The 24,210-nt window shown below is 43.2% G+C and overlaps 1 protein-coding gene across 2 annotated transcripts; it reads right to left on the minus strand.

The window, feature by feature from the left end:
- Positions 1-15,762: 15,762 nt before the first annotated feature.
- Positions 15,763-23,443, minus strand: LOC120543148 (serine protease inhibitor Kazal-type 1-like). 2 transcript variants are annotated; one of them, XM_039776037.1, is made up of 4 exons: positions 23,326-23,442; positions 20,514-20,554; positions 20,327-20,436; positions 15,763-15,907 (listed from the first exon to the last, which is right to left on the minus strand). In XM_039776037.1, the coding sequence occupies exons 1-4, from the start codon at positions 23,375-23,377 to the stop codon at positions 15,862-15,864; spliced, it is 249 nt and encodes an 82-aa protein (XP_039631971.1). In that variant the 5' UTR covers positions 23,378-23,442; the 3' UTR covers positions 15,763-15,861. The 2 variants fall into 2 exon arrangements, with proteins under 2 accessions (XP_039631971.1, XP_039631972.1); XM_039776038.1 differs by lacking the exon at positions 20,327-20,436 and having other exon boundaries at positions 23,326-23,443.
- Positions 23,444-24,210: the final 767 nt, after the last annotated feature.

The following is a 24,210-nucleotide window of genomic DNA, read 5'->3' on the forward strand; positions in this document are numbered from 1 at the left end:
GACAAAAGGAGCTACACAGGCGCCTGGCCTGACACAGATAGACACGGAGGCACCTGTAAAATAAAGACGTTTTATTTTCTCTTCAGCCGTGGGGCACGTCTTGTCCGTGTCTCAAAAGCACAAGCAAAGACACACAACACAACCTCTCTTCATCATCATCATCATCATCCTCCCCCTACTACTAGTACTTCTTCCGACTCTGGCCATTGAGTGGTGGTCGCTGGCTCCTTTTATGAGAAGGGTCTGGCTTCCCTAACCCTAACCCTAACCCTAACCCTAAGATAAATTAATTTATGGATAATTTAGGACAATTAGTGAAACTTTAAGTAAATTATTATTGACAATTGATAGGATGGAGGAGAACTACAAAATAAAAAACTTTATAAATGAAAAAGTGTACCCATGCAATTTGAGGATAATAACCTTCGGGTTATTATCCCCTACCCCAACTCTAAAGGTGCTTTTCCACTGCATAGTACGACACAGCACGGTTCAGTACAGCTCACCTTGGTTCGGCTCAGTTCGGCTCGGTTTGCGTTTCGACTGCAGTTTAGTACCGCTTTAGAGTGGGCGGATTATTTACGTCGTTATTGTTGCGCCGCTCTACTGCCGTGACATCATCGAACGCCAAGAGCTTAGCGACCTCCTGAAAAACTTTTCCTTCCGCCGCCTTCATCCAGCTCTCGCTGGATCCGCTCCTCGGCTACCAACGAGAGGAACGTCTGTACTTCCTCAATAGACCACGAAACAGTCATTTTTGGTTAAAACAAAATGGTGCGTCCGAACCTGTGCTAAAAATCTAGCGAGTCTGTTGTGTCTCGTGTCACAAGTTCAGTGACGCAGTAATAACGATTTTCTCCGGCCAATCAGTGACCAGCAGAGTTTACACGTCACGTTTTGGTAACGGTTCGGCGCGCTTGGAACCTCGGCTGAGGTGGTACTAAAAAAAGGACCAGGTACCAGGTACTGTTCCCAGTGGAAAACCCCCAAAAGTGAGCTGAACTGAACCGTGTCGTGCCGTACTATGCAGTGGAAAAGCACCATAAACCTAACCCTAAGAAGGGATAGGACCAGGGATGAAACCAAGCCCATCCAGGCAGGACATCCAATGGAACTACCCGAACTGTGAGCAGAATTCCAGGGAAGATGAAACAGGTAGAAAGGACAAAGATAAGGCAGATATAGGAAGAACTAGACGAATATAAGAAGAACTTAACATAGGAATAAGAAGGAAAGCACGTACGAAGGGAAAGGGACAAGGGAACTTGAACTCATGCCCACCAAGGCAGAAAATCCCCTGGAACCACAGCTAAGGGACCAGGGATGAACTCAAGCCCATCAAGGCAGAACATCCATTGGAGCCACAGTGCTGTACAAGCTAACCTTCTGACAGAACAAAATAAGAAACAAATAGGGAAACCAAGCAAAGAACACAGTCAAAAAAATAGGATAGGACTTACTTGGATAGAGGGCACCATGTAGGATGATACATAGAGAATCAATAGAAAAACACAGGGAGGGGACAAGGTATTAGCCCAAAACAAATTGGTATAAGATGGGCAGTGCTTCCTGAAACCCCATGAGCAGAGAGAGGCACAAAGCTCCTTAATTAATGGAGCAGTGTAATCCAAGCTCATGGGGATTCTGTTTTCCCAAAACTTAACCCTAACCAGCCACGGTAAGGTGTCGAGCTCCACAGTAAGCAGAAACACATGACCTCCACAGTAGGCGAATGAATATAGGACCTACCCAATCACCAGCCCTAACCTTTAAAACACTGGGAAAGGCAGCAGCAGTGAAATAGCATGCCTAAGCTTAAGATAGTAGGGGAGGGGCATATTCCTTCTTTAGCATATCAAATAACCGTTCGCGGAAATGTCCATCCCGGACAACAAGTAACACGAGGCAGGACAGGATCCAACTTAAAAAGCTATTTCTTCCGCAAACTAAAAAATCCTTCTAAAACCACATATGGATGAACACTTTTCCAGAAAAGAGTACGATGAAAACGGTTTCTTTTAACTAAATGAAGCCAACCCAAACAACCGGACGTACAAGGCAGGATAAAATTAAAAAGACTACACGGGACTAACTAATATACAGTAGGACCTACCCAATCAACAAAACACTGGGCAAAGCAGCAAAAGGGAAATAGCACGCCTAAGCTTAAGATAGTAGGGGAGGGGCATTTTCCGTCTACTGTGGCAGTCACGTGTTTCCGCTTACTGTGGAGCTCAACACCTTACAGCGGCTGCAGCCAGATGCTCTTGCCTTTTATTGGGTACCCGGAAGTTCTCCAAGTGGTTGATTGCTGACATCCGGTTGCAGTTCCGGGTGTGGTGTAACCAGTGCCCAAAAGGGGCCAGCAGTTCCTGAAGCAGCACCCCCTGGCGGCGCCTGTGGAACCCAACAGGGCTGTGGAGAACTCCATCCCCCATGGAGCCCTGTGGGAGGCTGAGGCACCACTCGAACCCAAGGAAGCGGCCATCCAGCGTCCAGGGGGAGGTATTGCACTGTCCAGGGCTGCTCCCCCTGAATATATAGTGAAGAGGCATCCCAGCTGGGAATGGAACCTGGCTGTCCACCACAAAAGAAATGACCAATGTGTTTAATTAAAAGGCACTGTATAATCATAAGGTGGCAGGTTCAGTGCCCAAGAGGGGGACCCCCCCGTGGCCTGAATGAGTCTCTGCACGTGCCAGGCTCACAATGCTGAAGGAATTGGTGTTCATGAGAGGAAGGCGCTGTATTACAAGGCACCATATCAACTGAAGCTGCATAAAGACACTCAGTGATCCTCCACACCAGCCAGGGCTCACAGGATAGAAATATGGAATGAGCTGGCATTCATGACAGAAAGGCACTATATGCAAAGGCACTATAAGGTGACAGATGCTATCTTGAAGGGTGACAGCCTGTGACATGAGTACAGCTCTGCACCAGCCGCTACTTCTTACAGTGTAGAAATTTGGATGGAACTGGTGTCCATGATGGAAGGCGCTATATAAAATCATATGGTTGTAAATTCAGCCTTCACCATCGACTCCCTTTGTCATCTGGGTGGGCCGACTGAGCCCCTGTACCTTCCAGTCCCACCAGTACAGAAGGAGTCGGTGTTGAAGAGAGCAAGGCACTGTGCTGAAAAGGCGCTACAGTATATGAAGTCAAATGGTGGGAGATCCTCCAAGAGTGACTCCCTGTGAAAAGAGCATGTCACTACACCAGCTAGACCTCCCAGTCTGTAGGGTGGTCCAGATCTACTTATGCAAATTTCTTTATGCTAAAACTTATTAAGTTTATTACATAGAAGATCACCCGAAAAATCCCGGACCATCGAGAAGTGTGCCAACTGACGACATGAAGAATCGTCTTCGCGCTGAACTGGAATCATCCCCCATAAATCAAAGCCATCCAGATGATCGGGATCTGCATAATTAGATCTGGACCACTCTGTAGAAATAGGATGGAAAGGCACTATATAATATAAAGTAACCAGGGTGCAAACTCAAAGCCCAACATTAAGTCCGTTTCCCTCAGTGAGTCTCTCTCTGTTTAATGGGGCCTCATAGTATAAATATACGTGAAAAATATGAGTGGTGATCACAAGAGAAAGGCACTATATAAAGTCATAAGGTGACAGATGCCATCTTGAAGGGTGACACCCTGTGACATGAGCACAGCACTGCACCAGCTGCTACATCTTACAGTACTGAAATTTGTACGGAACTGGTGTTCATGATGGAAGGCGCTGTATAAAATCATCAGCTTGCAAATTCAGCCTTCAGCGTCGACTCCCTTTGTCATCTGGTGGACCTGCCAGGCCTCACAGTCTGTTAATGGGGACCAAAATGGACAAAACTTTATAAAAATATGTCACTTATAACATCCTTGGGGGTCCGTGAAGTGTGCCAATACCCCTGCCAGGCCTTATAATGTAGAAATCTGGAAAGAACTGCACTATGCAGCCATGATTTGGAAGTCCCTTTGGATGAATATGACAGAAACACCAACACAAAGATGAGCTTTCAGATTTCTTGCCATCAGTAAATGTTTATTTCAGATTTGAAAGGTTCACAGGGGCTGCAGTGGGGCAAAGGGGATCTGGTGAGGTGGTGGTCCGTGGGGTGGAGATCAATCAATATACAGGTGTCTGCTGGAACGACATTTTCCTCGTTTTACGATGGAGATCTGAATGTTTTTTCTTCTATAATGGAAAGACAGAATAAAACCAGAGAGCCGTGATGGACACTTACTGGAGAAGCCCCTCATCCCCCTTCTGAAAGACCTGAAGAGCCGCGGTCTGTGCCACCTGCCCACCTGGCGTTGTTCTCACAGACAGGTATGGGAAGGGGGCACCTGTGGCGGTCCTGGATCAGGTGACCACCGTCCACACAGCATGGCAGTTCAGTTTATAAAGGAGCCCATTATGTACAGTGAGTCAATACGGGGCATATTATGGGATGTTTGACAGAGTCTACACCTCTCTTATCACAAACTGTGTGAACAAAACGCAGGTTGGCCTTTGGACCCTCATGAAGAACAAAGAGAGAAGTAAAAAAAAAAGTGAGGCTGACCCCAAACACGCCTGGCAAGTCGGACCACCATGTCAGTCACCTGACCTGCCTGTGATCAGTGCAGAAAAATAAGGAAGCCACTGTGTTCACCTGCAAAGGCGCTATATAAATGTCATGCAATGTGACATCGACTTAAGCAAAGACAAACAAGCACCTCCAATCGCCAATGCCCTGTTTAAAAGGGTCCCTTACAGATAGAAAGTTCTGGATGCCATCATAGACTCTTGGAGCGAGAACAGACAGACCCACACGTGCAGGGAGAAGAAGAAGCAGAAAAGGGAGAAATTAGAGGGATTGAGATTTGGGTCACGATGCGGACCACCGGCAAACCCACAGCGGCCTGTCGTGTCTCAGCGCCGGACCCCGATGACACGTTGATCCAGTTGATTTCCAGAGAGACAGCTGGGAGATTCTCAGTGGGAGGCTGACATGGCTTTCAGTCGCAGTCACGGAGTCCCCTCTATGACACTTTGTGAGTCACTTCATCTCCATGGAAACATTCTGTAGACCCCCCTCACCATGAAAGGCGCTACATGAAGTTACAAATTTGACTTTTTACTCTCTGCTGTGGACTTCCTGTGCCTCCCTGAATGACTCGATTCACTGTGGGACCCGTAATCAGGAATACACAGCACGGCAGTTGTGTCTTAGGGCGGATTTCACCATAGAAAGGCGCCATATAAATGACAAGTTTGACTTGTTCACTCCCTGTCACAGCCTGTTTGTGTGTCACCCCCCTGCTAGGACCCACAATGAAGAAATATCCAGATTACCGAGTTTTAACTTCAGTAGACCCTTAAGATGGGTTTCCCTCTGAAAAGGCGCTATATAAAATGACAAACATGTCTTGTTCGTTGCCCCACCCCATTCGTTTTCTTGCTCTAAGTTGTCACTTACTTCATGTCCAAACAGAGGAAGCAATTGTTGTCGTAGTCTTTGCCATTGGTGACACACACAGGGTGCCAGACTCGTGGGCAGCCAAGGGTCAGGTTATACCACTCACAGTGAGGCTACAGGAATGGAGAGAGCAGACAGATGGCTGGACGTGAGCACCGAAGGAGAGAACTTGAGGAGACCCTTACCTCTTCAACAAGTGGAGGGACGGCTGCCCCGCTGGTCAGGACTGTGGAAGAAAGTTAATGTCAGCATTAATGACTTTATATAGCGCCTTTCATCACTGGATATTCACCGAGATGTGTGAAAAAAATAAAATAAAATCCTTGTCCGCTTTTCATAGATGAGCACTGAGGCACCTGCCATCATTTTGGCTATTTGGGTCTGTCAATGCCATCGTGTCACATCAGGCGCTGTCACCTAACGGCTACACTGTGCAGTTTTTCATGTAAAAGAAGATAAAAGGAACCCCAAAGACGCTCCCTGTCTGCCACGCATTACATTTTGTAATATGTCACCATACAACACAGTTAGGGACGTCTGCTGTGCGTGATGAGTTATGTCACTAAGTTATTTTTAAAGGTAATATTCTCCAACACTGCTTATAAATGATCTTTGAGTTAGTTGTCCAAGTGTGTTTTCTCTGATATTTTTAAAGATCATAAATAAAGCCATTTTATGACAGTTTGTGCAAATTACAGTTGCGGGAAGCTGGAGCCTCACCAGGCAGCAATGGCTGTAAGGAGCGAATCAGACCTGAACAGACCACCAGGGGGCGCACATCACCTGTGGATAAAGAACGACTGAAGACTCGACAATTTACACAATGTGAGCAAGAGAACAAAAAGATCAAAGGGATATCAGCAGAAATCGCACGTAAACACAGGGAGAACGCGCAGGCGGCACACAGAACGCAGAACTGCACTTGCGCATCTCTCAATCAGTGTCATTGTGTTTGTGGGGAATTCACACACACCTGCACTTGTGGATTTGAAAAAGTGACTGCTGTTTCACCAGAATACCAGAAGCAAACACACACACTCACACCAGGAGAACATGCAAACTCCACACAGGTAGAACTCGGAGGCGCACTTGAGTTTTCTAAATCAGCGCTCGGTGTTTGTCACACAGGGGCCACCATGGGAATGGCGTGAACCTGCTACCCCCCAACCTGAGATTACACCCAAGTCCTGTTTTCATTTTATCCCACCAGAGGACACCTTTGCTGTTAACTCAAAGCCCTAAGCCCACCTCACATGCTGCTTCGTGCTCAGTTGTCATCTCTTTGTCACTCACCTGAGAGGCAAATGAAGGCGATGGCCAGCAGCAGGAGGCGCATGGCAGACATCTTGACTTGACTCGTCTTGTTGGTGTGAGTGTGTCAGATTCGGACTCACCACCCGACTGGTGCCCTCCATTTATAGCGCGGCACATCCGGAAATTTGAGTCGAAACAAAAAAAAAGAAACATAAAGCCCCTTGTGGACTCGCCTCGCCTGTTTTGTATCACATTAAAAGTTTTGTAATACCAGGATACTCTCGATACTCTCGTCTCACATTTGCATTTGCTGACACCACCTTTGTTTATCACCGGTTGGGTCCGGTTTGAGGCTGAGCAATCAATGCACCTTAATTAGCCAATACGACGAAGACCTTTAAGATGGCCTTTCTGTTCATGAGAACTGGGCTGTCCTGTCCCAACAGGGTCCTCTCTAAACACACTCAAGTGATGAACTACTTAGTGAAAACACAATAATTCACATGTAACTCATTCACATCAATAAACAATTGTAGCGGGGCTACATAGTAGTAATAGTGTTTGTGTTCGTACCACGTGCGTCTTGTTTCCGTCGTCCCATTTACTGTTTGTGTGTGTCAGTGAATGCCGGGGACGGATGATGGAAGGAGATCGCAGCCCCAAACCTGGAAAACACTGGTTTTCAATTAATCAATTACATTCATCACAGGACTATAAAAACAATCAAGAGAAGAGGAAGAGGAAGAGGAAGAGGAGAGGAAAGGAGAGGAGAGGAGAGGAGAGGAGATTTTCGATATACGAACCACGAACCACCTGTACCTGCTGTATTTCACATCGCGCATTTCCATCACGTTTGTTTTTCATTCCGCCGGACTCACTCCAACACCGTCATCATCGAGAGACCCCGGGGTTGGATCATTTTCCACCACCGCTGAGGATACACGGTGAGGCTGTTCCAGTTTTTCCGGGAATTACAAACACTTCATATATCAGTTAACCAGTCATCTGCATTCAGGACAATTGTTACTTGGACTCAAGTTCACGACCGTTCATTTCCGTATTTCATTCATTCTTTTTTGGTATTTGTGTTGTTTGTTATATGTTACAAGGGCAAGGGAGGGGTAGTTATATTCATCTAGGGATTTGTCACGGTGTTGCTTTGGTGGAGGGATATTTATAATTTATTTAGCTTTTCCGTTTCATTTAATACATTTTATCAGTTTAAGTTTACATATCTGCTTTTCTTTTGTGTTTTTTTACACTGTCGATTGTGGGGGAAAGGTTTAATTTGTTAAAGGTACGGCTTGATTAAGATTTAACCTCAGCAATTAATCCAGGCCACAGGTCTTGGAGGTGTAGCTGCTGGCCGGGTAAGGAGCAGCCGTTACACAATCACAATCAAATCATCACTAACAACAAAATAGGACAAGTGACTGTGTGTGTGTTTCTGTGTGTCTGTCTCGCTGCTGTGTCTATGAGATATGCCATTTGATTTTGAGATTCATCAAAGTAGTGCTAATGTATTTAGTGCACCATCTGTTGGAATGGAATGTGCAAATCCTTTTAACAGTACATGCATTCCAACAGGTGGTGCACTGCAAACATTATTGCTGAATACATCCAATAGAAAGACAAAAATTAGCTTATCCTCCTTAAAATCCCAAAATCAAATGCCATATCTCATAGACACAGTAACCTGACAGACACCGGTTTGGTCCGGTTTGAGACTGAGCAATCTGTGCACCATAATTAGCCAATACGATGAAGCTCTTTAAGATGTCCTCTCTGTTAATAAGAACTGGGGTGCCCCTCTGAACAAACTCAAGTCATTAACTACTTAGTGAACTCACAATAATTCACATTTCACTCATTAACATCAGTAAACAATCACAAACAAATCATCACTTCCACAAAAAATAGGACAAGTGACTGCGTGTCTGTGTGTGTGTATTTCTGTGTGTCTGTCTAGTTGCTGTGTCTATGAGATGCCATTTGGTTCTGAGATTCATCAAAGTAGTGCTAATGTATTTAATGCACCATCTGTTGGAATGGAATGTGCAAATCCTTTTAACAGTACATGCATTCCAACAGGTGGTGCACTGCAAACGTTATTGCTGAATACATCCAATAGAAAGACAAAAATGAGCTTATCCTCCTTAAAAGGGGTCACACATGTGTGCATAGGGAACAACTTAAGGGCCTGAGTGAGTGTAATTCTCCACCGAGACATGAGGTGGCGCTGTCTATTAAAGATCTCTGTTCTGCCTCTGTAAAAAGGAATATCGACACCAATTCCATCCATGACGTCACTTTTAACAGTACATGCATTCCATCAGATGGTGCATTAAAAATATTAGCACTGCTTTGATGAATCCCAAAACCAATGGCATATCTCATAGACACAGCAACCAGACAGACACCGGTTGGGTCCGGTTGGAGGCTGAGCAATCCGTGCACCTTAATTATCCAATACGATGATCCCCTTTAAGACACTCTTTCTTTTAATAAGAACTGGTGTGCCCTCTCAGCAAACTCAAGTCATTAACTACTTAGTGAACACAATAATTCATTAACATAATCAAATCATCACTTCCAGAACCTGCCTAAAAAAGAAGTGACTGTGTGTGTGTGTATCTGTGTGTCTGTCTGGTTGCTCTGTCTGAGATATGACATTTGGTTTTGGGATTCCTCAAAGGTTTTCTAATGTTTTTAATGCACCATCTGTTGGAATGAAAAGGCTTTTAACAGTACATGCATTCCAACAGATGGTGCATTTAAAACATTAGCACTGCTTTTTATTCTGTTAAGAACTGGGGTGCCCTCTCAGCAAACTCAAGTCATTAACTACTTAGTGAACACACAATAATTCATTAACATAATCAAATCATCACTTCTTTTTTTAAGGCAGGTAGTAGAAGTGACTGTGCGTGTGTGTGCATGTGTGTGTGTCTGTTTGTCCATCTAATTGCTGGGTCTTTATAATATGCCATTTGGTTTTGGGAATTGTCAAAGCAGTGCTAATGGTTTTTATTGTGCCATCTGTTGGAAAGAAAAATGCAATGCATTGTGATAGTACAAGCATTACAAAATACATTCCAACAGATGGTGCACTGCAAACGTTAACACTGAATACTTCCAACAAAGAGTAACTGCCAGATCGACAAAAGTAAGCTTAATCACCATTCTTCAATTCAAGGGCAGATGTCTTTTTATGTGTCTGTGCATCTATCTGTCTGTCCGGTTGATAAGGTTAGAAAGAAAATTTTAAAAATAAGCAAAACATGTCGAGAAAGGCGACTCGGCGTAACTGGCTGAAAAATCTCAATAGTGTCTCAAATCTGATCCTTTGTTCTTGGAGTAGCAGCCAAAAGCAGTTTATCAGTTTTCTTCTCTACTCTTAACTTCAGCAGGATTTCTGAGAACTCGTGGGCTGTCCATGTTCTCTCGGAGCGGCCAGAAGATGGCGATCAAGCAGAGACTGGCATGCACATCCCAGGAAAAGGCAAAAAGTTTTGGAGCTGAACTTGTAAGAAGATATCGATAGTCTAATATTCAGTTCTTTTGTGAATGTGGATGGTCACCTGGAATGCCCAGAGGACAACAAAGCAAGCCAGCAATGGGCACACCATTCAGTGCCAGGATTCTGGATGAAGGAGGTAGTGGCACTGCCCACTTTGTTTGTTCTCATACATTGCAATAAATGAGCCTTTCATCTTGATTTCCCAAATCCACTTCTTTCTATTTAGGATTGAAGGGAGACCCCCGGACCGGGACCGCAAGTACAGCCTGAGCCTTGGAATGAAAAGCCACTTGGGCACAAGGTGGGCATGCAAACTCCAGACAGTGGGCATCATTAGCCTGTAAGAGAATTGAAGTCTGTGTATTATGAGGTGGTGATGCCACCCAATTTGCCAATGTATTGCCAAATCACTGGTCCTATTACATGACCCCCATTATTGGCCAATATGGAGTTTAGGCTGTTAAGACTCCTCTTGTTTCTTATCGGCTTCCTTTGTGTGTCTTTTTACATTTTATGGTTAAATATTACCGTTAAGAGTCAAGTGCCGCTCCTCAGTGCCCATCTTAATTGTCGTCTGTCTCTTTGTTTCTCCTCAACTTTCTTTAAGGACCTCCATAACTTCTATTTGACTATCAAAGTCTGAATGAACGTTTTGTTTTCACAAATAAAATAAGAAAACACGACGATCGGCAAACACCCAACTGGTCGCTTATCGCTCTGCACTTGGCCGTTTACCACAATAGTGGGTGGGAATGGTGACTGGCAGCTTCTTGGTGACATTTTCACAGAAGTCACTCTGCCCAGACAAAGGTTTCTAGCTGAGGATGCCAGGCTGATCAGGACCTCGGGAGACCACCATGGACAAGACAGAGGAGTCATGTGACAAAATCACAACCACAGAAAGTCACCCCTAACCTGATGGGGTGCCAGTCCACCTGTGGACACCTTTGTTTTGTTACATTGACATGTTACATAGTCAACTATGTACACACTTGCCGGCCACTTTATTAGGTACACCCTGCTAGTGCCAAGCTGGACCCCCATTAGCCTTCAGAACTGCCGTAATTCTTCATGGCGCGGATTCAACACGGTGCTGGTTACATTCCTCAGGGATTTTGGTCCATATTGATATGACAACATCACGCAGCTCTTGCAGATTTGTCAGCAGCACATCCATGATGTGAATCTCCCGCTCCACCATATCCCAAAGGTGCTCTCCTGGATTGAGATCTGCTGACTGTGGAGGCCATTTGAGTCCAGTGAACTGACCATCATGTTTAAGAAACCAGTTGGAGATGATGTGACCTTTGTGACATGGCGTGTTATCCTGCCCTGGATGTCACCATCAGAAGATGGGCACACTGTGGTCATAAAGGGATGGACATGTGGTCAGCAACAATACTTAGGTAGGCTGTGGCATTTAAACGATGCTCAGATGGTATTAAAGGGTTGAAAGTGTGCCAAGGAAATACCTGCACACCATCACACCACCAGCCTGAACCGTTGATCCAAGGCAGGATGGATACCCGATTTCATGTTGTGGACCCCATCATCTGAATGTCACAGCAGAAATCGAGACTCAGCAGACCAGGTGACATTTTTCCAGTCTTCCGTTATCCAATTTTAGTGAGCCTATGCCAATTGTAGCCTCAGTTGCCTGTTCTTAGCTGACTGGAGTGGCACCCATGATGGTCTCCAGCTACTGTAGCCCACCTTCTTCAAGGTTTGATGTGTTCAGAGATGCTCTCCTGCATTCCTCGGCTGGACTGAGTTATTTCAGTTCCTGTTGCCTTTCTATCAGCTCAGACCAGTCTGCCCATTCTCTTCTGACCGTTGGTATCAACATGGCATTTTTGCCCAGAGAATTGCCACTCACTGATATTTTCTCTTTTTCTGACCACTCTCTGTAAACCCTAGAGATGGCTGTGCATGAACATCCCAGTAGATCAGCAGTCTGTGAAATCCTCAGAGTAGCCCGTCTGGCACCAACAACCATGCCACCTTTGAAGTCACTTCAGCCCCCTTTCTGTTGGTCGGTTTGAACCTCAGAAGGTGGTCTTGACGACGTCTACAGGCCAAAATGCAACGAGTTACTGCCACGTGATTGGCTGATTAGATATTTGAGTTAACAAGCAGGTGAGCAGGTGTACCTAATACAACAACAACAACATTTATTTCTATAGCACATTTTCATACAAACAGTAGCTCAAAGTGCTTTACATATTAAAGAATAGAAAAATGAAAGACACAATTATAAAACAAAATAAATCAACATTAACATCGAATAAGAGTAAGGTTCAATGGCCAGGGGGGACAGAAAAACAAAAACTCCAGACGGCTGGAGAAAAATAAAATCTGTAGGGATTCCAGACCATGAGACCACCTGGCCAGTCCCCTCTGGGCATTCTACCTAACATAAATGAAACAGTCCTCTTTGGATTTAGGATTCTCACGGAAGGGCTTGATGATGATGATGGTCACGTAGACTTCTTCCTTTTAATCCGTCCATCATTGTTGGAGCATCATGAAGCTTTGAGTAGGTGGAGGTGGCGCAGGCCACCACCACAAAGAAACCGGAAAAAGAAACAGAAAAGAGAGTAGGGGTCAGTACCGATTTTAGAGCCACCATGAATAGTTATTATGATGAATTGAACATACAGAGTATCAGGATTAAGTTAAATTAAGATTAAAATGAAGTTATAAAAGGCCATGTTAAAGTAATGTGTTTTCAGCAGTGTTTTAAAGTGCTCTACTGTATCAGCCTGGGAATTCCTATTGGCAGGCTATTCCAGATTTTAGGTGCATAACAGCAGAAGGCCGCCTCACCACTTCTTTTAAGTTTTGTTCTTGGAATTCTAAGGAGACACTCATTTGAGGATCTGAGGTTACGATTTGGAATATAAGGTGTCAGACATTCCGATATATAAGATGGGGCGAGATTATTTAAGGCTTTATAAACCATAAGCAGAATTTTAAAGTCAATTCTGAATGACACAGGTAACCAGTGTAGTGACATCAAAACTGGAGAAATGTGTTCTGATTTTCTTTTCCTAGTTAGGATTCTAGCAGCTGCATTCTGCACTAGTTGCAAACGATTTATATCTTTTTTGGGTAGTCCTGAGAGGAGTGCGTTACAGTAATCTAGTCGACTGAAAACAAAACGCGTGAACTAATTTCTCAGCATCTTTCAGTGATATAAGAGGTCTAACTTTACTTATGTTTCTTAAGTGAAAAATGCTGTCCTAATGATCTGATTAATATGTGATTTAAAATTCAGATTACAGTCAACAATCACCCCTAAGCTTTTTACCTCCGTCTTGACTTTTAATCCTAATGTATCCAGTTTATTTCTAATAGCCTCATTGTATCCATTATTGCTGATCACTAAAATTTCAGTTTTCTTTATTTAACTTGAGAAAATTACTATTCATCCATTCTGAGATACTAGTCAGACATTGTGTTAGTGAATCAATAGAATCGGGTCATCAGGTGCTATTGATAAGTACAGCTGTGTGTCATCAGCATAGCTGTGGTAGCTCACGTTGTGCCCTGAGATAATCTGACCTAACGGAAGCATGTAGATTGAGAATAACAGCGGACCCAGGATAGAGCCTTGTGGAACACCATATTGGATATCATGTGTCTTGAGTTGTAATTCCCACAACTAACAAAATATTTTCTCCCTGTCAGGTAGGATTCAAACCAATTTAAGACACTGCCAGAGAGGCCCACCCATTGACTAAGGCGATTTCTAAGAATGTTGTGATCAATGGTGTCAAATGCAGCACTCAGATCTAAGAGGATGAGAACAGATAAATGGCCTCTGTCTGCATTTACCCGCAAGTCATTTACTACTTTGAGTGCAGTTTCTGTGCTGTGATTTGTTCTAAAACCTGACTGAAATTTATCAAGAATAGCATGTTTATTGAGGTGGTCATTTAACTGCATAATGACTGCCTTCTCAGAACTTTACTTAAGAAGGCAGGTTAGAGATGGGTCTAAAATTTTCAAGAGCGAGGGGTCAAGATTATGTTTCTTAAGTAGGGGTTTAACTACAGCAGTCTTAAGACAGTCTGGGAAGACCCCAGTATCTAGTGACGAATTTACTATGTCAAGAACATTATCAATTAGCACGCCTGATACTTCTTTGAAAAACCTTGTTGGTATCGGGTCAAGGACGCAGGTGGAGGGTTTTAATTGAGAGATTATTTTTGTAAATCAGGTAAATCTATCCTAGTGAAAGAGTTTAATTTGTTTATAACAGGATGTTGGGGTTTAGGGGATCCTTAGTGTTGGGGAGATATACTATGTTATTTCTAATATCATTAATTTTTGATTGAAAATACAGCGACAGCCTCACAGGTTTCACTGGAAGCACTTAGGAGGCATTCCTTTGAGCTACCTGGGTTTAGTAGGCGATCAATTGTTGAAAATAAGACTCTAGGATTACTAGCATTGTTATTTATAATCTTAGAGAAATAGCAGCGTCTCTCAAGACGGACAGTGTTATTGTATTCTGTTATTTTGACTTTTAATATTTCATGGTGGATAGTAAGTTTAGTCTTCCTCCATTGACGCTCAGCTCTACGGCATGTTCTCTTTAAATCAGACACTCTTTGGGTCTTCCATGGTATAACAATGCTAGAAGATTTTTTCACTGTCTTTTCAGGTGCAACTATGTCAACAGCAGCTCTCACTTTAGAATTAAATCTTTCCACCTTACTATTTACATTGTCCTCGCTATTATAGCTGGCACTATAAACGGACTGATTGCTTAAAATGTTTGTAAGTTTTAAAGCTGCTGCCGAATCAAAGAAGCGTTTTTAACAATATGCTTCTCATGAGTGTTTTTTATCTTTATTTCTATATTAAAAAGTAGAAGAAAATGGTCTGATAGACGAATATCAATGATCTGTTTTATATCAACTTTCAGTCCTTTAGTAATCACTAAGTCTAATGTATGACCTGCTTTATGTGTAGGCTGATTTATGAGTTGTCTCAAATCAAAAGAATCCAGGAGGTTCATAAATTCTTTTACTTTTAGATCACACTGATTATCTATATGAAAATTAAAGTCGCCAACTATTAGGAGTGTGTCATAATTAGTAATTAAAATTGACATTAAGTCAGAGAATTCCTCAAAAAACGACGCGTTATATTTAGGAGGTCTATACACAGATAGTACTAGAACTAAATAAAGTGGCCTGTGAGTGTATATCATCATCATCATCTGACTTTGGTTAAAACAACTTCCTCAATATGTAAGTGCCATGGATTTGTATTTTAATAAATAATTATTTTGGACTTCACCTCATCCTGACTGTTCTTATCCTACAGCCTGTGGCGACTGCACATTCTACAAAGAGCTGAGCCCAATTATTCAGCACCTCCATAACACCGGCCGGGATTTACAGTCTAAAAAGCTAGAAAGAACTGCGCTATGCAGTGGTGATTTGGAAGTCACTTTGGATGAATATGAGAGAAAAACACAAACTCAGAATAAACACAAGCCCAGGGTTGGAGTTCATTCCAGAAGTAAATGTTTATTTGAGAGGACGCGGGGGGCAAAGGGGAACTTGTGAAGATCAGCAGACCCCCAGGTGTCCGTCCATGGATTCAGCATGTGTTCCGTTTGACAATGAAGATCGGATCCTGCCTGTGTCTGTAAAGGAAAGACAGAAAACCAGTGAGCCGAGACAGAACGTTCATGAGGCTGCCATCATTATACACTCGAGACACTTGAAGGGTCACACTCGGCCCCCCCAGCACACCTCATGTGGTCACAGGCAGGCCTGGGAAGGGGACACCTGCAGTGGCTCTGGATCAGGTGACCGCTGCTCACACACAATGACAGTTCAGCTTAAAGGGAATACATTATGTATGGCGAGTCAAAATGTGGCATATTATGGGATATTGTGACAGTGTTTATACCTATCTAATCAAATTATGTGAAAAACAATATGCTAAGTGACATTGGACTCTCATGACAAACAAGGACAGAAGTGAGTAATAATTATAAAAATAGTGTGGGTGACCACAAACACACCGGGCACGCTGGACCGCTGCGCCAATCACATGACCTGCCTGGGATCTGAGTGTGAAAATAAGGAAGTGACGATGACCAGCCAGCTTCACGGGTCACCCTGAAAGGCGCTATAAAAAGGGTCTGAATGAGCCACTGTCTGGGGGCAACTAGAGGGGCTTCAAGATGGATACACCAAAGTCAAAAGGGAAAAATCTGTGAGATGGAGGGTTAGGATGAAAGAGAGAGCAGGGGATCAAGAAACAGAGAGCTGTGCCAATAACCTAATGATGAATCATTCTGAATGACGTCAAACAAGTTCATCAGCACGTGGAGCAAATATTAATGACATTAAATATTAATGGGTGGTACAAACTGAGCAGGTCTCAACTCATCTTATTTTGTTAGGTTTTATTAAAAAAATTATATATTTTTTTTATAAAAAATTATAATTTTTTATATATATATATATATATATATATATATATATATATATATATATATATATATATATATATATATATATATATATATATATATATATAAAATAAAAGGCAAAGCCCTCACTGACTCATCACTAATTCTCCAACTTCCCGTGTAGGTAGAAGGCTGACATTTGGCAGCTCATTCCTTACAGCTTACTTACAAAAGTTAAGCAGGTCTCATTTCGAAATTCTATGCATAACGGTCATAATGGTCAACAACGTCTGCCATGTTAAACTTTCTTATTTATGGCCCGATCTTCACGAAATTTGGTAGGCGGCTTCCCTGAGCTAACCAAAACCGATGTACGTACTTATTTCAGTGGTATGATGCCACTGTCAGCCGCCATATTTAACTTTTCAACGGTCTTTGTTACCTATGGGCCCATCTTCAAGAAATTTGGTACGCGGGTTCCCAACGCTAACTGAATCCTACTTACGTACATATATACGTCCATAGCCTGCAGCTCGGTCACCGCGTGAGGTGGCGTTGGGTCCCCCATCTCAACGCCTCCCACGTTGTTGGCTACCTGCCTATATAAGGCCGTCCGTCGCTCCAGTCTCTTCATTCCCTTCCTTGCTTCGCCACGGGATTCACGTCTCCCTGCTGATAACTGCAGCCTTTTTATTTAATCCACGGCTTCTCCGCTGTTTTACTGTTCATTTATTACGATTATAGTTATTGTGTAGGTATTTTAGACTTACTTTACATTGTTCAGGTCCCCATTTCCTTTATCATTCCAACCGTACCCCCATTAACATGTCTATCGAGGTGATCACCATCGATCGAAGTACTGTCACTTACCGAGTGGTTTCCATGCCCAGAGATGGCGCCTGCCTTTTCCATTCTCTGTGTTACATATTGCACGGCCATATCAGGCTCACTCTTGATATCCATTGTGTCTTATGTATTGAATGACTGGACAGGTTCAAGGTGTGGACTGATGACGTACAGGAGATAATTAGACTACACAGGAGCACTAGAAGAGTCAAATGCTTAAGCCCTTCACCTGTGGATCTGCATGTGAGTTGATGGCTGCCGCTGAATTGTTCGGTTGTCACTTTCAAGTGTACTGAAATGGCCAAATATTTTACACCTTTTGACAACCGCCAATGCCTCTTAAACATCTTAGACTCACAGGTGACGATTTGAGTAGTGGACACTTTGATGTTTATGAATGTTTAAACTCTCAAAAGCTGGAAGTGAAGTTATCGATGAAACCGGTTGTGTGCTTACAACGCTTGACAGATGCCGAATGTCACTTCAACACAACAAGTCCTACAAATACTGTCGTGATTGAAACAAACCATGAAACTCAAACCGATTACGACAGCAGCAATCCAAGGTGTGAGATTTGAGACAAGATTACTGTTCACATGGCCAACTGTACGTTACATGCTCAAGAGTAAGCTCAGCACACAGCTTGGTCAGATTACAACCCGAGGGCCGAACTGACAACGTGGCATACAAAGAGATCCTTAAATAATTATTGGTATATTTACACTCAGTTTAAAAAGGTTTAATTTTCTTCTTAATAAAAATTTTTATGCACTACTTGCGAAGCGCGGGTATTCTGCTAGTGTATATATATATATACACATACACATACATACATACATACATACATACATACATACATACATACATATACACATATATATATACATATACATATACACACACACTAGCTGTGGTACCCATCAAACCAGGGTTGAAACCAAGGTAATCAACATAGACCTCAGTGATAACGTTTGCAGTGCAGTTTATTGATAGACAGATAGATAGTTAGAAGCACCAGTGTCTGTGTGTCTGTCTACCTGCTGTGTCTCTTCTCTACAACAGATGGCGCCTCAGTAATGTTAGCATTGCTTTTTGTATTCCTGCACCAAATGGTACTTAACAGAAACACAGCAACTGGATGGACAAACTGCACTGCAAACTTTAACACTAAGATTTATGTTGATTACTTATGAGTTTAGATTGTTACCACAGCTAATAGAGCAATGCTAACATTATTGGTGTGCCATCTGTTGGAGAACAGAGACACAGCAGCTAGACAGACACACAGACACTTGTCCTTCTATCTATCTATCCTATAGTGCCTTTCATATCTATCAGCAACAGCTAATGTGTGGTGAGCGCACTCTCACAAAATGGCTGCTGTTGCCTCCTCCAGGTGGGTGCTGCACATTAGTGGTGGCTGACGTGGCTCCCCACTCCCTATATAAAGTGTTTTGAGTAGCAAGAAAGCGCTACATGAATGTGAAGACTTATTATTAATATTATTATAATTTAGGGAGATGGGAGTTTCAAGGTCAGGTAGCCCTGGCGATGGAGAGTGGCGATGTGTCACATGTTAATTGTTACACACATGCCCAAATTTCACCAGCACACGCCAAACAAGGAGCAGCTTGTGCCTCCATTGATAAGGACAACTCTAATATTTCACTTAAGATTATTTTTCTGTATTTTCAAACCAGACTCTTTCATCCTAACCCACCATGTCACAGATTCCCCAAGAGGACACATTTTGATCTGATCAATATGCTAGTGAAACTCACGAAAAGGTGCTATATAGAATTGTGAGTGGCCTATTTGGTCCTCACCACTAGTCTCCTGAGTTGGCCACTTCCTCAGTAAGGGCAGACTGCTGACATACAGATATTAGTGCGCTTTAACCAAAGACTACCTCGAGATGAAAGTCACCTTGTAAAGGCGCTATATAAAGTCAAAACAATGTAGGCACAGCCACCATCACTGTGGGGTCCTGGTGACTCACAATGCACAATTGTTTCTCCTACCTTCATGTCATCCTCAAACCTGGGTGAGATCCCAGTGACACTAATGCAGGGCACCAGTCCTTCACAGGGTCCGTCACACCGATATGGCGGGCAATTTGTAATCACCGGTTAACCTAATCTGCACATCTTTGTGGACATGGAATGAAAACCCATGTGGACAGAGTGAAGACGAACCACCACTACCATCAGACGGACAACATCTGGCCTTGAGATGTGAGGCCAAAGTTCAGCAGCACTACACAAACTAAGGAAAGGCGCTATATAAAAGGGTAGGCTTGCCTTTTCAATTCCAGTCATGGAGTCACTTTGTGGTCCTTGGTGGGTCACATCATCTCTCTGCTATTTGAAAATCTCACTCAAAATTGTGTCCACTATGAAAAGGCGCTATATGAAATCATAAGCCTTGTCACTCCATGCTGTGGACTCCCTTTGAACATTTGAATGAGGCCTTTTATCTGCATGGCCCGTAATTAAAAACCCACCCTGCTGCGTTTCACCTGCTATGACGCCTTGCGATGGATTTCCCTATTTTAAGGCGCTATATAAATCGTAGGTTTGTGTATTCACTCCCCGTCATGGCCTGCCTGTGTGAACCAGAGTAGGTCACCTCACTGCCATGTCCTAAAATGAAGAAATCAGGCAGACCTCCAGTGGATTTCAAGATGGCAGGGCGCTATATAAAATGACAAACCTGGTCTGCTAAAGTTTCCTAAACGCTGAACTTGCTTTGCTAAATGCCCGGTTTAAACACTCTTTTAAAGAGGTTACCACTTACAGGTTCTCCACACACAACAAGCACTCGTTGCTGTAGGTCTGGCCATCGGTGCCACAGACAGGCTCAAGGTTCTTTGGGCAGCCAGGCAGCGGGTATGAGTCACACTGAGGCTACAGGAATGGAGAGCAGAAGGTTAGGTAGATGTGAGTGCTGGGCACTGAAGGAAACAACTTGAGGAGACCCTTACCTGGATTACATCTGGAGGGACATCTGTGCCGATGGTCACAGCTGTGGGAGAAAAGACAGCAAATAATCAGAGAAGTATCTGAAAGAAATACAAATCCTCGCCCACTTTCATCAACAAACATTTAGGGGGACCAGAGGCAGGAGGTCTTGTTGTTAAGAACCTGTAATCCTATCAGCCATTGTGGCTGTCGATGCCATCCTTTATTAAGGATGGCCTGTAAATGGACAGCTGAACTGATGGACCACATAAGCACAAGCATCTCAGAGGGCTCCTCTCCACCAACCCCCTGTGCCCCCGAGCGGCTGACATTCTGTCCAGGAGATCACCCTGAAGAAACACAGAAACAGTTGTGCTGGTGGACAAGGTGGCCAGTAAAGTGACAAGATGAAGAAGGGCAATGACATTAAAGGAATGGTGGAGCAGCAGTCAGCACTGTGGTCTCACAGACCCCACAATCCAAAGCCGGAACACCAAGCCTGGTCATTGTCTGTGTGCCGTCTCGGTGGGTTTGTCTGCAGGCTCCTCTCATGCATCTCACAAATGAGGGGACTTGTTAGACTGGTGGACACTGGACATCTCTGTACTGTGTGCGTGGGAATGAACTCTGTGATGGACGTGCACACCGTCAACCAAAAGGGGGGCAACACCTTGTCCCCAAATCTGCAGTGGCCCCCTGTGGAAATGCAATGGTAGGCGGAAAATGGAAAGATGAAGAGCTTCCCTTGATAACATCTGGACACCTGTTTATTTTTAGTTTTTATTCTTAGGGACCAAAATGTTTTAACGGTCTATCTGTCTTATATAGTGCCTTTCATATCTCTCTATCTATTATATAGTGCCTTTCATCTATCTATCATATAGTGCCTTTCATACATATAAATCTATCTATCTATCTATCATATAGTGCTTTTCATACACATCTATCTATCTATTTATCTTATATAGTGCCTTTCATATCTATCTATCTTATAGTTCCTTTCATATCTATTATACAGTGCCTTTCATCTATCTATCTATTATATAGTGCCTCTCATATCTAGCTATCTTGCAGTACTTGTCAGATATACTTGTATATAATATGGTGCCTTTTATATATATTTAAATGTTATTTAGCTTCCACATCTTCATATGTGTTATATAGCGCCCTCCAAATCCATCTGTAATATGTAATGTGTTTTGTTTATCAGTATATTACAGTATATAACAACTTTCATACCTGCCTGTATGATTCGACCTTTCATAACGATCTATCTGTAGTCCGTATTTATTTGTTTGTTTATTTATTTATTGATCTTTTGTGGAAATCATTACAATTCGATATTTGGTTATGTAACAGGAAGTGACCGCTACACAATAATATTAATAAAATCTTAACAGTTCACTTGAGTTAACCATTCCAAGTCTTCGATATACTTTTAAAATTAAATTACCGTCAAAGCCATAATCGCTCAATTTCAAAACTCCTTCTGCATCAAATTTCTTTCCGAACGTTTCCGTTCATTTTACAGCAGCACAGCGAGCCATCAGACGGGCCCATGGTTGGGTTGGGGAGTCATGTCGGCTCCTAGGACTTCGTTTCCTTTGTGTCCCCTTCGTCCCTGCCCCGGAGGTCCCCTGAAGCCACTAAGGCAGTGCAGGGCGTAGAATGCGAATCAGCCCTGAGCGCGCCCACTTGTCGTCACTCTGCGCCACTTCAGTGTCCCGGCATAACTTAACTGAGGAGCAAAACTCGTCGTACACGGTGAAAAAGTAAGGTGACAAAAAGAGAAAGGGAAAGGACTGAGACGCCGGTTGTGGTTAGCCGAGTGCTGCGTCACACACCGATCAGTCCTTTTTATAAAAAGTGCACTTCAGCAGCAGAAAGCTGGAGCTTCTTGTCCAGGCTACGACTGACCGGACGACCCGTTAATCTGTTCACAATACAAAATAAATTCAACGTCCACTCCATAGCGTCTCCTAATATTATAAATTACCTTGGACAAAGGTACAAAACTAAAAGATCGGTGCTCGTTCTTTTTTGGTTCTTTACTGGGTTGTGTTTTCTTTGCAGAATCTTTGCTTGACAAAGCACCATTGCATTCTGGGAAGGGTCCCTTGCATTTGAAGTTGGTCCTTTCTGCTTTGAAAAACTTCTTAATGTGTAGAAAAAACCCTGAAATCTTTAATGTATGGTCGGCTACCTATTTGGACAATAACATTACTTAAACATGGATGTAGCCTGTGCCATTGTATGCAGCGAGAGTCCTATTTAAATCACGTCCCATTTTGTCATTTCACAAATCTGTTACCTTCTATTTATTTATGGAGTCTTATTACGGATCTAAACTAATTAAGGTTCTTTCTGGAACATTCGAGTGGACGAGTCTTTTACCAAAGAAAAACGGTTCCCCTATGACATCGTCCTGAAGAACCACACTGTCTGGCACCTTTACTTTTAAAAGTCTACCTGCCATGGCTCGTGACCAAAAGAAAGCGCAGCCGCACTCTTATAACGCCATTGTTGGATCGATTTCGAGATCGGGTGGGGTTCGCTATCGGTGCCCTCCTGCATGGGATCAAACTCGGGGGAGCTGACCAGCTGCAGTTCGCAGGTTAACAAAGCAAAGTCGGTGCTATCAGCGGGGCACAATTACCACCGTAGCATTAACTCTTCAAAACGAATACGCTTTACTCGTCTCCGTTTCATTTTTATCACACCGTTAATTCTAAGCACTAAGCCCACTTCACGCGCTGCTTCTTAATCAGTGTCATCTATTTGTCACACACCTGGCTATTGCTAGAATGACGCGAACTGCGGAAGCTCGTCACTCACCTGAGAGGCAAAAGCAGACGGCGGCCACCAACAGGAAGCGCGTGGCAGACATCTCAACTCGTTTCGTGTCTGTGTCAGACTTAGTCTGGTCACCGAAATGGGACTCTTCATTTATAATGCGGCACATCCGGGGAAAAAAAAAAAAAAACTCCGTATAGGCATGCTCCGCCCCTTTTCTGTCCAATGACGTTATGTAATTAAGGACGGTCTAGAACTCCACAGGTGTCAATTACAGAAGGCTATTGTGTTTATAATCCAATAAAACTCTTTATTTCATGTGAGAAATGACAAAGCGGTCGGCGCCTGGTCTTTAGTTATGCAGCGATCCCGTTAACCGTTCCGCACTACAGGACTGTCCGTGCCGCTTCGACTCAGTGATCTTATGTTCGGAGTCACCGAAGCCAGACTGTGGGGCGCAACGCCAAGTCATTCAGTAATAATAATAATAATAAAATACGTTTTATGCATTTATTTTATTTATTTAGCTCCTTTCCCATGCTCAAACTCTTATCACCGCATTTGATTCCGGTTAAGTGAAGTTGCATCGAAAGTGGTTTAAATTACCGAAACAGGCACAGCCCCCCTTTATAAAACAAACTGTGAAAAGAAACTCGTAATATCGTTGCGCATGAAACCACTTATGTTAGGAGTGAGAACTCGCGGAACGCTAAGCCTTGAAGTTTTGTTAAATTTAAAAGGCATCGCGAGGAGCAGTGCCGACCGAAGCCCGTTTGGAGTCCTATAGGTGGGGTGGACGGATGTTGTCTGTCGTTGTCCTTAGCGGCTTTATTATTATTATTATTATTATTATTATTATTATTATTATTATTATTATTATTATTATTATCAGACATAGATGATCCGTACTGGTGTATATTGGGAGTT

Source organism: Polypterus senegalus, chromosome 13, assembly GCF_016835505.1.
Source record: "Polypterus senegalus isolate Bchr_013 chromosome 13, ASM1683550v1, whole genome shotgun sequence".
Classification (NCBI taxonomy): domain Eukaryota; kingdom Metazoa; phylum Chordata; class Cladistia; order Polypteriformes; family Polypteridae; genus Polypterus; species Polypterus senegalus.

Coding starts and splice junctions, on each gene's coding strand:
- LOC120543148 (XM_039776037.1), bottom strand. CDS start 23,377: ATGTCTGCCACGCGCTTCCTGTTGGTGGCCGCCGTCTGCTTTTGCCTC. Junction 20,555..23,325: donor CGTCTGCTTTTGCCTCTCAG/GTGAGTGACGAG, acceptor TTTCTCCCACAG/CTGTGACCATCGGCACAGAT. Junction 20,437..20,513: donor TCCCTCCAGATGTAATCCAG/GTAAGGGTCTCC, acceptor CCATTCCTGTAG/CCTCAGTGTGACTCATACCC.